Here is a 15,473-nt window from a genome sequence, read left to right as displayed (position 1 = left end):
TGTCCCTTCCTCCTTTTGAGTACCTCTGACACACTTGGTCTTCCAAGTCGACATAGCATTCTCTTGAGCAGGGCCTCTCCCGCACATGTTCAGAACTTTTAAAACATAGATTCTGAGGGGAAGAAGAGGAAGAGCAAAAAGTCAATATATAATGACAAATTCCTAAGAAGTGGTTGTTTCTGGGTAACAGGGTTTGGATAATTTTTTTCAGCTTCTTCAAACTTCCTGTATTCAGATTTGCTACAATAAGCATCTATTACCCACACAATTTAGGGACTAAAGGAAAAAGTATTTGCTAATAAAAACAAATCTGTTCTTCTAAAAGTTTGGATAAAGCAAATTGAAATCTTATATAGCTTGACTTTGATGTGTTTTTAATGAGAGCTAGCATATAATATTTTTCAAAAAGTTGCTTTTAGATATATAAATATGGGAGGTGACCATCATAAGCACATAGGACCACATCTACATTGCTTGTTCTCTATTCTCAGCAGCCTTCAGTGTAAAATTTTGTTGTAAACCTGAGGTCTTCTATGGTAAGCAGAACTTTGGCCTCCGTGATCTTCGTGTCCTGGTTTTAATACCTGTAAATATGTTATGTGACTTGGAAAAAAGGGACTTCTTTACAGATGAAATTAAGTTTGCTAACCAGCTGGCCTTAAATAGGGAGGTTATAGAAGTGAGCCCTATTTACTAGCATGGGCCCTTACAATCAGAAGAGGAAGGCAGACGAGTCAGCCAGTCAGAGATGTAGTAAAGAAGAGGCAGGCGACATTTGAAGCATAAGCCCCCTGTCACTGGCTTTGAAGATGAAGGGAGCCATGGACCAGAGAATGATGCTGGTCTCTAGAAGCTGCAAGTGATCCCTAGCCAAGAGCCAGAAAGGAAATGGGACTGCAATCCCACAGCAGCATAGAACTAAATTCACCACCAACTTGAATGAGCCTTGAAACAGACTCTGCCCCAGAACCCTGCCCTACCAATGCTTTGGTTTTTCAGCCTGTGTGACTTGATGCAGAAACAAACAACAGCTAAGCCCACCGAACTTCTGACTTGCTTACAGAACCGTAAGACAATAAAGATTTGTGTTGTTTAAGTCACTAAGTTTGTAGTAACTTCTTATGGCAGCAATAGGAAACTAATACAATGGCTAAAGTTAGAAACTACAGTGTAGAACAAGGAAGACAAAAGTGGACAAAGATGGTATGGAATCTCCAAGGAATCACAGGCAGCAAAGTTCTGCAATGGCTTTGTCTGTAACTATTAATGGAGTTGCAGAATATTAGCTTAATGACTGAACAGAAACAAAACAGCTTTCAAATTAACCAGAGACTTTAATTTGATTTTTTGAAAAAAGCTTATAAGTAATCAGACAGGCTGCTTTTCTCTTTTGTGTTTGTTACCTATGAGTTTGTACAGTGCAAGTATTAACTAGGGAGAACCTGTAACTATGAAATGCTGTGTAATTCAAGAAGACATCTTTACCACACAGTTGCTGGAAGACATTCTTCCCACTGATCATTTAACACTCACAAAAAATACATAACAAACAAAACTGAACTTTGAATCTATGGTTATTAAAACACAAAAGCACTAAGAGTCTGGTCTTTTTTTTCCTCTTCCTGAAATGAATTATAGAAAAATGATCCCAATTTCAACAGTTAAAAAAATTATTTTAATAGATATGTAATCAAGTGCTTCGGTGGGTAAATGCATCAGCCTATGGGATTTGTTTTCCAAAGGTGGGCTAAGAAAGAATGAATGCAAAGTGTTCTTGAAAATTTTTTGAACAATTAATATCCAATCTTACACTTTCTTATGATTGTCATGGACACAACCTAATGGCTGTCAACTTTCAGTTTTGTTTGTTGCACTCAAAAGTCACTGTATGATATTTAAGCATACATGATACAGAACACAAACATTCTTCCTAAAACAACATTAAGATTACTATGCTTAGAGTTCACAGTTCTCTAACAATTTTACATTAAACACTCAAAACATCATACAACCATAGATATTTGTGAATAGTCTGGAGAGAAAGCTGTATTTTGGTACATTAAGGCATCTTCAGCCAACAGTTTAAGAAGTTCTGAATATCTGTTGCAACAAAAGACAAATTTGATATTTGGATATTCAATACTTTCAAGAAATTTTAAAAGTCCCTTAAAATAAGAATACCATAATTTGTAAAACTGTGGTCTTTTAAACATTTTTACCACTATATTCTTACCACATAAGACTTACCTAAAATGAAGATACTCATCCTATCAGTATCAAAGATATCTATTAAAAAAAAGGAAGGGATTTACATTAAATATGATGATAAAGCCTGTATTTTAAACAAGGGCCTTCAGTTTCTCACACACATCTGTGAGGTAGGTTATTATCCACATTTTGTAGATGAAAAAACTAAATGAGGTTAAATGACTTGCTGCTGTCAAGCAGCCAAACTGAGAATCAGATTCAAAATTAGATTTTGTTCTTTGCTCTGCATTATTTCTTTCCTTTACAAACTTTTTAAAGGGTCGAAATATAAAGACTGCTATTCATTGCATTCATTTTAAAAACATGAAAAGGCAGCCAAACTTTTACCAAGGCGACTTAAAAAGTGAAGCAACATAAAACAAACAGAAAAACACATTTAGTGAACAATTTCTGACAATGATAGTGAGGTCTGGCCAAAGGAACCTGAAAACAAACAGGCAAAAGCAAACAATGTGACTGTTTGTGGAGGACAGATTTAAGGAAAAATGAGAGGAATTAGGGAAAAAACACAGTTTAAACAAGTTTTTGACTAATTATTAGTCCTACAATTCAAGAGAAAAGGCACAATTAATTAAGGTGTTTTTGTTTTTTTAGTGGATCTGTTTTTTTCCATCTTAGGAAAATGTTATCTGTCTAGAAAAATGGACTTTCTTTGCAACAAAACTTAAAAAGGACTTTTAGCTGTGAAAAATGCATGCTTAAATTAGCAGCAAAAATTAAATACGCAGTTCTCCTTGGCTAGAATGTTCCTATTCCTTCCTTGAAATTTTATTTTTTTTCTTCAGTCTTTTTTTTAATACATCTTTATTGGAGTATGATTGTTTCACAATACTGTGTTCGTTTCTGTTGCCCAACAAAGCGAATCAGCCATATGCACACCCGTCCCCATATCCCCTCCCTTTGAGCCTCCCTCCCATCCTTCCTTGAAGTTCTAAATCGACACAAAGTAGCAAACCGCGAATTAAAAAATTCCCACTGTATGAACCCTGTCAAAATTCTCTGTATGTTCAAAAGAGTTGTCATGCTAGGATATTCTTCTACAAGCACTTCACTTTTTTCCTGGAAAGAGCATTCTGCTCTCGGATTTCCTTAATTGCACTTTTTCAAACGTAACTTAAATTTACTTACCCTGCTTGTCCAAATAATCATGAGCTACTTCCATAACATCTGAGCTGCTTCACATATAAACAGTAGTTACCAAAAGTCACACACACAATCACGGCTGCAAACTGGCACTGCTATGCAGGCTGGAAGTAAGCATTAACATTGGCTCATGAAATTAATACAGCCCCGCAGTTTAACTTCTAGACCCAGCCTGATTCTTATCAGGTTATGACTGAAAAAGTTTAATTAAAACTCAACATAGTCTAGACCGTGGGTCCTGTTCTTTATGTTATTACTGTTCAGTGGCATCACATGCATTATAATTACATAGGGAAAGGCTGGTAAGGATGCCAGCAACTTGCTTAAATAAGATACACTTTTAAAAGCTCAAACATAAATTACATTTCAAATTTTTATAAGGTTTGAAAGAATCCATATCAAGCCAATAATGATTAGGTAGTCTGTGAATAGAAATATACTCTATGAAAATAGCGTCTTATCATCTAATATGCATATAAAATGAAAAATTACCAATCTGTATATGAAATTTAGATAAGCCTAATTTAGATTAATAGTCAAAAACTATGATAATTTAAGATAGGAGTTGGGGCTAGTTTTACTTTCTAAAAAATCTTGTGCTATGAGATTCATATAAATAAAGTTAAAGGAAGAATCATGTCCTAAAAAGTTTCTTCAGTATTTTTTAAGCACCCTCAATAACTTAGAAGTACTTAACAAAAATCAATATGCTAATCATAAATACTTATGATAATTACATCTAGTTAGTACAATCAACTGGTTCAAATAATTAAACTAAAAAATATTCAGTTAAGACTACTTCATGTCACTCTAAGACTTGAAAGCAATACATCTTTATTTTTATTACTCAACTATGCAGATAATTTCAGTGATTCAGACTGTTTTCCCCAGAGAAAGGGGGCATATAAAGAGCAGTGATCATCACTGAACACTTGTATGGCATTAAAGCCTTGTGAAGAGCTTTCTGGTCCTGCTTTCTCATCTGGAAAATCGTTAACTCACAAGGTTACCGTAACGTATTAAATAAGTTAATAGAAGATATGGAGGGTCTCTGGATCTAAAAATCACTATTAAAATGTATGGAACACTTCCATCACTCCAAATTAGTAATCTTTTGCTTTATGGCAAGTGCACATGACATTTTAACATGTTTGGTTTTCTGGATGATTTTTACCATTTGTATTCCAGGGGGGCAGCTGTATTTAAAAAAATATTTTAGTATATACCTTCAAAACACCTCGCCAAACAAATACAGACCATTCACACAAGTATAAAATCTCTAAATGTGTAAAAAGTGAGCACTAATACAAATCATATGAAAAGGCAGAGAAGACAGAACTTTAAAGCTGAAAGGTAACTCAGAGGTCTTTTAATCTATCCCTCCCACTTTAGAGGTTACAAAAATGAGGCCCAACACAGGATGTGACTTACAAACAGATTGCACAGATCCCTCATCCAGAATTTTAGAGTTTCTGAGAACTATTATTAAAATAAAGTACATTCCCTATTTTAAGTCACAGAGTGACAGAATGATCAGGTAAAGACGTGCCAAATTGAAAACGTGGAGGTCTTTAAAAAGAAATAAAAACAGACAAAACTGTGAACATGTCTAGCATTTAGATATTGAGATTTCACAGCCATTAACAGGATTTAAATTATTAACCAGTGAATAGATAAACATGCAGTGTCTATGGGAGGCACATTCCAAGATCTTATATTTTATAAATGGAAGGTGCATTGCTTATATTAACTCAATATACTGTACATTTACAGATAAATCCAAATAGTCAAAAAATCTGTAACAGTTGTCTATGATTAACTTCTCAATTATGTCTCATCTAATAAAAAATCAATTTGTATTCCCTGAGTACAAACTGGCTAGGGAATAAGAGAAAGCAAGCCCAGGATTATGTAACTGTCCCAGGAAACCTATTTGCATAAAGGGGAGAATTGTCTGTACTACATATAGTCAATTACCTGACATGGAATACTGTTATTTCTGAATAATTTAGGCTCTTGGATTCTCTTTATAGCTAGCAAGTATCAAGGAATGCAAACACTAGTGGTTACAAAAGTGTCTCAAAAATTTGTTGATCAAAACAAAAGCCCAACTTATAATAGTTTGCCTCCCTCCCTCCCAACATATCTAATTCGGGATGTTGTTTGTTCCTTCATTACAGAATAACAGGAATTAGATCTAAATATGGTGTTCTATATATAAAAGTATTTAGAAAATGTTCACTGACTATACTTTCTGAAAGTAAGAATCAGTGTTATTGACTCATTACCCATAGAGCCATAAGCATTAGTTACTAGTCTCTTAGACCATTTTTAGAAGTAATCTTGTTTAAGGTTTTTCAGTTATCCATTCAACACAAAAAAGAATAAATTTTGCCCTCCACAAAATACCACAACCTGATTAAGAAAATCAAGGTGCTATGAAACAAGTTGTAGACATATAAAATTCTACTAATCCAGCATTCGCTCAAGATGAATATGTCTACAGGTTAAAATGAAATTATTCTGATTTTGAACCAGATTCTCTCCAATAACTGATAAGGGAAAAGGAAATCTTAATTTTATTCTTATCTACCCATTATGGCAACCTGGTACAATAATTTTCTTAAAATAGTATTTTTCAAATATGTTTTTTCCCAGGGGATGGTAAGTTTAAAACCATGTTTAAATTAATCTGGGCAAAGCAGGATTAAACAAAGTTAAATGGTTTTCTTTTTTTCACAGAAGGACTGGTCAAAGTCTTTATGCCCACATCCTTTGTCATCTTCAAGCAGGAGAGTAACATGCATCATTTTCCAAACTTGCGCAATGAAACCCCTTTTCCACAGAGCATCTGACAGAAGGCAGTTTGGGAAATGCTATTCTAGAACCAGTATGGACTCCATTTCCATGATATAGCTAAGACTTTATCTGTAGCCTAATAACAGCAGCTCTCCTCCAGAATCTTAACATGAAGAAACTGTTCCTACCCCAGGTCTGTCTACCACATACCACATCCACAATTACCCAGTTTACAAGACTGAAATGTGGGAATTTAGCAACTGATTTCTTTCCCTCTCCCTACTCATTAGCAACAAAGAGTCTCCTATGAAAATGTTCTAGCCCCATTATGCTGGGCTGAGTCTCCTGTAATCTTGTCTCTACAAAGTACTACGCCATCTACATTCACAGAAGAGCTGTGCTCTAAAAACTTAAGGACACAAGAACCCAAACTGTGACCCTTGGTTCTCCTAAAATTCAACAGATGGCTATCAAAATGTAGATATTCATAAATACTGGCAAGAATGAGAAAATAGTAAATAACTTTTTAACTCTTGAAAAACATGACAATCATCCATTTAAAGCAACTTTAATATAAGTTTCTAACATTTGATTCATTAGACTAAAGAAGCTAAAATGCCACTGGATTCCTTCCTACCATTTCTCTGTCTTCAAAATTGTTAGGGATTTTGTCATTGGGAATAAGGAATCAAATTAATTCCTTATTTTGAAGGTCACCCCATTCATAGGCAAGTATTATGAGGTTGTCCTGTTTTTCCCAAAAGAGGTATTTACACATTTGTTGAGGCCAAAATTATGCCATACCTATATGCAGCAGGACTGCTTTTCCCTATAAAAATATTCACAAAAAAGTATCCTTCGATGCCACTAGATGGCAATCTTTCAAAGGTTTAAACTTAACACATCTTAACTGCAACCCCACCCTCTTTCCCAAATTGGCTAACAAGGATTCCTTGTATTTTGATATTAAGAAGTCAGGCTTAAAAGTTATATAACACCATTTTTAAAAAGTTCTGCAAAACAATATGATGTGACACACTGCAAACTCCTGACTCAAAGCTCTTTAAAGATAGACATACTTGTCTTTCATAAACACAAGAGAAATCTGGTCTAACATTCTCATTTGCTTCTTGGTAGAAAACACATTATTTTTGGCAAAGAGAAACCTGTCAAGGCAATGTCACTTTTTGTTTTCAAGAGCTTAGTCTTTTATAGGGTAAGTCAGGTGAATGAGATTGTTAATTATAACATATTAAACAAGACAAATGAATAAATACAAATTCGATAAATTATACATAATTTTAAAATTAAATATTTTTACTAAAACAAAATGTAATCAATGGGCTATTATCTACCCTGCCGTATATAGGTTTTCTGTTTTTTTAAAAGCCTTAAAAAAACCTGCACAAAGCCAAAAAAAAAAAAAAAGTTTGGTTTTTCATTTAAAAGCACTGGTGCGAATACATATATGTATATATGTAAACAACACATATATTTATTCAAGAGAGAATTTTTTGAATGTTTAAGGCTTCCCTGCCCTACCAGGTTCAACAGTGAAAGTCACAGCCTACCAAGCTCTGGAAGTACACAAAAGCCCTTAGGGCCAGAACAGTGTTTCAAACCAGATGGCTAGCAACCAAGATATAGAACAAAGAAAGAGAACCAGAAAAGATGTCAAAGCTGAGTCAATTAGCCACTAAGGATCAAACAATAAACAAAGACAAAGGTGACTAGGGAAGGTGAGGGAGGGGGGTGAATACAGTAACAAACTTCTGAGGAATAATTAGCATTATGGGATACAACAGGACACACACATACACACCAAACTCCTCGCCACCACACACAATAAGGGATCAAAGATAAAGAGTTCTCTTTAAGAGACTGTTGACATCTTGCTTTGTTTCATTTAACTGTCTATTTTATCATGCTTGGTGAAGTACAAAAATAAATAGAGTGAAAAAGAATTTGAGAAACGTAGATTTTGAAGGCATGTTGTAAAATGATATAAGTTTATGAAAAATACAAATGTTGTTGTAATTCCAGATGTTCCAGTACTGAGTAGAACCTTGAAGGCTCTTAAATATGTTATTCAGGAAAATCTCAAGATAAAACCTCTAGTTGGTTATAGCTATTTTTAAGGAACCTGGAAATGGCCGTTACCTGTTTCAGGACCACAGCCCTTCTGTTGAACACTGGGCAATATTTGCAAAAACTGCTAGCAGAACTTGGTTTCTGAAATTTGGGGGGCTGGTTCTTGAGATTTCAACATTTAATTACTATCTTACTAATGTTTGTGCTATTTTTTAATCTTCTTGTGCATAAACACAGCTTAAAGCCTGCTGAAATTTAGAAAGCAAACTGGATTTATCTACACTCAACAGTAAAGCAAGAAGATGTTGCCAAACCACCCTTTGACGGAGATGGTTCACCAGTAAAGGTGTATTAATCATCCGTAGTGAATCCACAATCTTTGATTAACAATAATCTTCATCAATGTTCACGTATTAAAGATACTACCTATGTAAATTTATCACAGGCAAAACAGAATTACAGATGTCTACAGTAAATAAAATGTCAGACTTTTTCGTTTTCAGTAATTTCAGTGGCGTTGAGTGTCCCCTGGAGACAGTCACAGCTCTCAACCAGTACTGCAGAGTATGTGATATCCATAAGTAAAACAATAATTTAAAGAATATATCTGATTTTCACAGTGCAAAAACAGAAAGATAGAAACTAAGGAAAGATCATCAACGGGCTAACGTAGTGATCAGACTGGCACACATTTCAAAAAAATCCATGGTGTGACTGCCCAGGCGAGGTGGAACTGAAGACGATGTGCTTCCGATGAAGGAGCCCATGAGAGAGCCAGAGAGTGAATGGCTCTCCGCAGTTACAGAATCCAAACTGGATCGCGGTCTGTGTAAGCCAGCAGCAGAACAGGACCGCTGAGGTGTTGAGGAACCAGACCTCTGCTCCACCACCTCATCTGAAATGGACCAAAGAAGTGCAATTTATATGAAAGGTATATTTGCCCGAGCCCTTCCTATGAAGACACCTTATTCAGAATATTAAGTAAACACATCTGAGCAAGGGCAACCTGACAGCAAATGTCATGTTTCAGTGTTATAGGAGCAGGGGTGGCAAAAGCTCTTCCCTCCCACAATCATAGCACACATCACTAACCAATCTCAACACTCCCATACAGTCAAAATGTGACTCCTAAATCCTTCTCAACATAGTATTCGACAGTAACCTTGAAATCAAACTGATATCCCTTTCATTTGAAGAAAGCACACCTTTGGAAGATTATTTTCTTGCGTTGTATCAACAGAAAAGAATCATTAAGATAAAAACAAAAGTTACCATTGCACTGATCCTTCAGTTTACACTGCAACTGCCTAGGGGAAGGGGAAAGGGAAATCTTGTTAAAAATGCAGATTCCCAGTTTCCCAGGACCCATCTCCAGAGATTCTGATTTGCTAGGTCTGGGAGAGTTCCTAAGAATCCTCTTTTTAACAAGAACTCTGGGTAATTTTGATGATGGTGGTCTGGGGACCATATAAACACAGCTATAGTTGATGGCAGTTCAAGAAAAATGTTTAAATGCTGTTGAAAACAACTTCCCTAACTATGAACTCAGTTTTCCTCTGGTTCCATCCAGTAGTGGACTCTTGGTTTATTCTACTTGTATCCCACTTGGGCCTCTGAGTGGAATAAGCACATTTGCTCAGCCAGGTTTGACTCTTGGCACACACTAGGTCCTTGGACATGACCACCTCCCTTGACTCCTCTGCCTCCTGGATGGCGATGGGCACCAAAATCCAGCCCAAATCCCAGGAAAGGTCTATCTGGATACCTTGGCCACCCAAGATGAGAGAAGCTGATGAAGAATGACGTTTAGATATTATAATGCTTACTGATAAAAGATGAATGGAGAAGTGTAACAAAGAATCTAACAACACCAGCTAATTTTAGGTAAAAACTGCTTTCCTGTTGTTCCTTACTTTTCTCCACAGCCAACAATACAAATGACATTTTTTATACCAAGGGAGCACTTCTTTCGGAGAAGTGCTAGATTAGAGATTTTCCACGTCTTCAATCCTTTTTGTTTCACTTACATTTTTAGTTAAATCTAGATTACTTAAAAACCAGTATAGAAGACCTACCCACCATGTCTTTGAGATGGTTTAACATCTTGTCAACTAGTGCCAAGTTTTATCTTCTCAGAGCTCATGCCTGCATGGCTTCCTTACCATCAATGCTTTTAAAGTCCAAAAGATAGCTTCTATTGTCAACCAGGTACAGCTGTAAGCTCATTTTCACATTATTGCCAGTCACTGGATTTCTTCTTCTTACACGTAGATGGTATGCATTCACTACCTAAAATGAAAAATCTTTAAGGAAAAACATTCAAAATAACAAACTACAAAATATCTCCCTTATTCTTATTGCAAAGAATAATATCAAAACAAATAACTGATAGAGGTGGGGTAGAGAGGGAATTCCTGAATGATTTTTTTTAACATTACATAGTAGCTTAGTATTTATTTAATCCCACTAACAGTACGTGTACAAGTTAAAATTCAAAGGGAACTCAGAGACTCTAGAGAGTCCAGCCTTCTTTCCAGATATGCCTCCACTCTAAACCATCAGTAATATATTGGTTGCCCAAAGGTATCAACTTGGATACCTTTACCTATGAATATAGAATAGACAGAAAAAGGACAAATAACATGTCAATGGTTTGAATCAGGCACTGTTAACAGGTACTGCCACAAAATTTAAGTATCGTAGCAATCTCGTAAAGAAGATACTATTTGCCTTTTGAAGATAATAAAACCGCAACTCAGATAAAGAAGATTCTGGTTTTCAAAACATCTTATCAAATTAGTTCCAAAAATTTCTCAGTAAGAATTTTAAAGACATTAACATCTCCTTTTTAACTAAATAAAACTGCTTCGGAAAAGGGAGATCTGTTTTTTTTTAAATGGTATTAAGGAAATATTATTTTGTTTATTCATTCCATGTACAAATAATGAAATAAAAACATGTCAAATGAATATTTACATGATATGTTTGAAAATTTTTTTCTTCCATTAGAAGTACATTCACACTCTTGCACTGTTGGTGGGAATGTAAATTGATACAGCCACTATGGAGAACAGTATGGAGTTTCCTTAAAAAACTAAGAATAGAACTACCATACGACCCAGCAATCCCACTACTGGGCATATACCCTGAGAAAACCATAATTCAAAAAGAGTCATGTACCAAAATGTTCATTGCAGCTCTATTTACAATAGCCAGGACATGGAAGCAACCTAAGTGTCCATCATCGGATGAATGAATAAAGAAGATGTGGCACATATATACAATGGAATATTACTCAGCCATAAAAAGAAACGAAATTGAGTTATTTGTAGTGAGGTGGATGGACCTAGAGTCTGTCATACGGAGTGAACTAAGTCAGAAAGAGAAAAACAAGTACAGTATGCTAACACATATATGTGGAATCTAAGGGAAAAAAAAGAAAACAAAAAACAGGTCATGAAGAACCTAGGGGTAAGATGGGAATAAAGACACAGACCTACTAGAGAATGCACTTGAGGATATGGGGAGGGGGAAGGGTAAGCTGTGACAAAGTGAGAGAGTGGCATGGACATATATACACTACCAAATGTAAAATAGATAGCTAGTGGGAAGCAGCCGCAAAGCACAGGGAGATCAGCTCGGTGCTTTGTGACCACCTAGAGGGGTGGGACAGGGAGGGTGGGAGGGAGGGAGACGCAAGAGGGAAGAGATATGGGAACATATGTATATGTATAACTGATTCACTTTGTTATAAAGCAGAAACTAACACACCATTGTAAAGCAATTATACTCCAATAAAGATGTTAAAAAAAAGTACATTCACAGTCCTCAAGAAAGGAACAAGAGTGAAAGATACCTGAAAATGAAAAACTGATTTTTCCCCCACATATACTCAAATAGAATTGAAATGAATTTGAGCACTAATAAAAAAGTAAAATGTGGGCTGAGAATAAGAAAAATATACCGCAACTAAGGACTAAAAGAACAAGCCAAATAAGACAGATTTTTCTCAATTTACAGAAAAGTATTTGTTTACTGAATAAATATGTTCTGATGGTATAATTTGTATCAACCACTTGCTGTTACAGCTACTGGCAAAAAGAAAAAAACCCTCCCTTAAAAAGGAGAGAGAAAAGTAAAAACATAGTATCTTTGAAGACACATGACTTTTTATTGTTATGATGCATGCTGAAACAGGTTTTCAAGAGATTTCTCAAGAGATTAAATTCTCTTGAATTCAAGAGATTAATTTCTCAAGAGATTTCAAGTTGATTAAAACTTTGTTTCTCAGCCAAGAATGCTATTCTATAATTAAAAAAATACATAGGTCCCCAACACTGACAGTTCTTCATCCTTACAGAGATTTGTTTTGTTTTGTTTTGAATGCACATGGTACATTATTGGAAAGAATGGGATTTATCAGCCAGAAGCATCAAGACCACTAAATTCATATCTAAATCAAAACCAGCTTTTTTTATTGACCTTAGTACTCAACTCAGCAGCTCAGAGCAGCTTACGACACAGAAAATGGCTTCTACAAATGATCTCCATATACTACAATTTCCTACCTTCCATTCAAAATCCAGCTGCTTCATAGCTCGGTAAACTTCAGCCATAATGTCATACGGTTTGCTTTGACTTCGGATTCCAAGATGCCACTTGGCTTTTTTCACAGCTAAAGATTTGGGCTTAGTTGTATTCAGTGCATCCAATGGACATCTTGCTTTAGGGCTGTCTGCTACAAGAGGTGGCATCCTTTCTGGATGAGGTTTCAGGCCTGGGGGAATATGCATGGCACTATCATCCATAAAAGAACCAGTTGGGGGACTAGAGGCGAGGTAGAACTCACTGGCTTGGTTCATTATTCTCCGATTGTCAATGATAAGATGATAAGCCACTGCAAGCTGGTCTTGAGGGTCACCACTATATAAACTGTTCATTACTTCTGATTCTGTACACTCAAATTTTTCACACACTTCTTTCACAGCCTCATCATCAATGACGTTAGCATCATAGGAGGGGTCTTCAGGAAATAAGTAACTGGGCAAATCTTGTTTAAACCATTCATGCTCTCTAGGAAAAATACCACAATACACTATTGTAAGAACATGCTTTGGCAAGTCCCAAACAATTTAGACATGGGGTAATACAATATAACAGAATCAGAAAGACCTGGTCTCTAGTCACTTACTAGCTAGGGGACCCTGGGTAAGTTGATTCATCCCTGCTCTTGAATAACTATGATTATTCAGACTTGGGTATTTGGCTGACATTTTCTCAAAAATAAATGAAATGAGCCTGTCACGTCAAAGGAAACAACTGGCAATATTTGTTGCCAATCATAAAATTCAAGCTTTCAAGCAAAATGTTAGAATTTTGTATAATTTGTGTCTGTCTCCATGAGTTTGACAGCTTCTCAATACTTAAAGACTTCTACTTTTATCATGAAGAGGATAATGACTGTAATTTGATATTATTTAATAAAATGTGTCACCATTTGGAACATCAGTCTACCTCAATAACCCAATATTTTCCATATGACCAATGCAAGATGTCACAGAATCATACATGGGCAAAAGATCCACTCAAAATGCACAAAAGACCAGTGGATTTTAATGTAATAAAGTACAGAAGTTCACTGATATGTTTTCTTATTTGATATTGCAATTAACATGTTAAGCTTTGGTTTAATATCAAAGAAAAATATATGTAACTATCTGAAAGGCTATGAAAATGTTCCTCCCTTTTCCCACCACTTATTTGGGATCTGATATTTTTCCTAGACTTCAACTAATACAACATATTGCAACAGATGACTGAAGAAACAGATAATGAGAACCTAGCTGCTGTCTCTGATTTAGAGGATTTGAAAAATGTAAAATAAAGGTACTCTTGTCACCATATTTTCTTGTTTTGGAAAATAAGGTTATTTTTCAAAAGAGACATATTATTCAGAATAACATGTAGTAGGTTTATTACTATTAAGTGAATTAAATATTTTTAAAATTTCTGAGTTTTGATTTCTAATATGATATTGATAAATACGACCTATATTTAAAAAAAGACTCTTTGGAGTCCTCCATTTTAAGACTGTAAAGGGGTACTCAAACCAAAATGTTTGAGAACCAGTCTCCTAGATCTTATTTTCTCACTCTTCTGGGCCTTTGCACGTGATGTTACTATTGCCACCCTAGAATATCCCACCCCTTTTCATTTAACTAACATGTACTATTCCTTCAAGATTGTGTAAGCATTGCTACATGGTAAATTGGGCACTCCCTAAGCTAAATTTAGCTCAGTATATATTTTACCTGAATGCCTTCTATTGACTAATTCATTTATGAATATTTACTAAGGACATAACCGTGGAAAAAAGGCACACTCCTTCTCACAGAAATTATATTCTAGCTGAATACAGATTAAACAAACACTCTCAAAAATGAATATATAGTTACAAATATAAAAATCCTGTGATAAAGATTATGAGTGAAAAGTACAGGGTAAAATAAGAGTATATAATTCAGAATGGGAGGTAGGTGATTAAGGAAGCCACTCTCAGTAATACTTAAGCAGATACCAGAATGACTACAAGTCAGCTAAGCAGAGCTGGGGAACAGGTATCCTCAGCAAAAGAAACAATATATGCAAAGACTCTGAGATAAGAAAAAATTTTGCTATGTTCAAGGAACTGAACTGAGGCCACACTCATGAAATCATAATGAGTTACGGGTTGGAATGGCAAAAGATATCAGGTATTTCTGACAGCTGTAGTCTATAACAAAGGTTTCTGGATGAACCTATGGGTGATGAAAATAACTGAAAGATTTTAAGGAGACAGGCGTGACATGATCTAATTTGCATTCTGTAAAGATCATTCTGCTTGTGATAAAGAAATTGAATTGAAAAGATAAGAGTAATAATGAGGATGAGGAGGAGGATGCTAGTGCAACAGCCCAAGTGAGAAATGATGGTGTGCCAGGCCTTGAGTATATACACAGAGATGAAACTTCTACAGCCTCTAGTAGATGATGCTATTATAACACTCATACTTTCTTATAGTTGTTACAGTTTATTTTCTTAATCCTCCCCACTAAACTGGGAACTCCTTGAAACAGGGACCATGCCTTATTCACCTGCATTCCAGGACCCAGTACAGAGTAAATGCTCAATAA

At 35.5% G+C, this 15,473-nt stretch overlaps 1 protein-coding gene across 4 annotated transcripts in view; it reads right to left on the bottom strand.

Moving 5' to 3' along the window:
* Positions 1 to 1,314: 1,314 nt before the first annotated feature.
* Positions 1,315 to 15,473, bottom strand: part of PRKAA2 (protein kinase AMP-activated catalytic subunit alpha 2) — a 65,597-nt gene continuing 51,438 nt past the window's right edge. For 3 of the 4 annotated variants that reach the window (XM_059923572.1, XM_059923601.1, XM_059923581.1), the window contains 3 exons: positions 12,870 to 13,374; positions 10,464 to 10,590; positions 1,315 to 9,196 (listed from right to left, as the gene is read on the bottom strand). In XM_059923572.1, the coding sequence (XP_059779555.1) occupies positions 8,958 to 9,196; positions 10,464 to 10,590; positions 12,870 to 13,374 (871 nt within the window). In that variant the 3' untranslated portion in view covers positions 1,315 to 8,957. Of the gene's footprint in view, positions 9,197 to 9,573; positions 9,609 to 10,463; positions 10,591 to 12,869; positions 13,375 to 15,473 lie in introns of those variants that run through there. The other variant, XM_059923592.1, reaches the window with a different exon arrangement.

Source organism: Balaenoptera ricei, chromosome 1 (genome assembly GCF_028023285.1).
Source record: "Balaenoptera ricei isolate mBalRic1 chromosome 1, mBalRic1.hap2, whole genome shotgun sequence".
In the NCBI taxonomy this organism is placed as follows: Eukaryota; Metazoa; Chordata; class Mammalia; order Artiodactyla; family Balaenopteridae; genus Balaenoptera; species Balaenoptera ricei.
The sequence above is the reverse complement of the archived record's forward strand: the minus strand, read 5'-3'. Positions and strand labels throughout refer to the sequence as shown.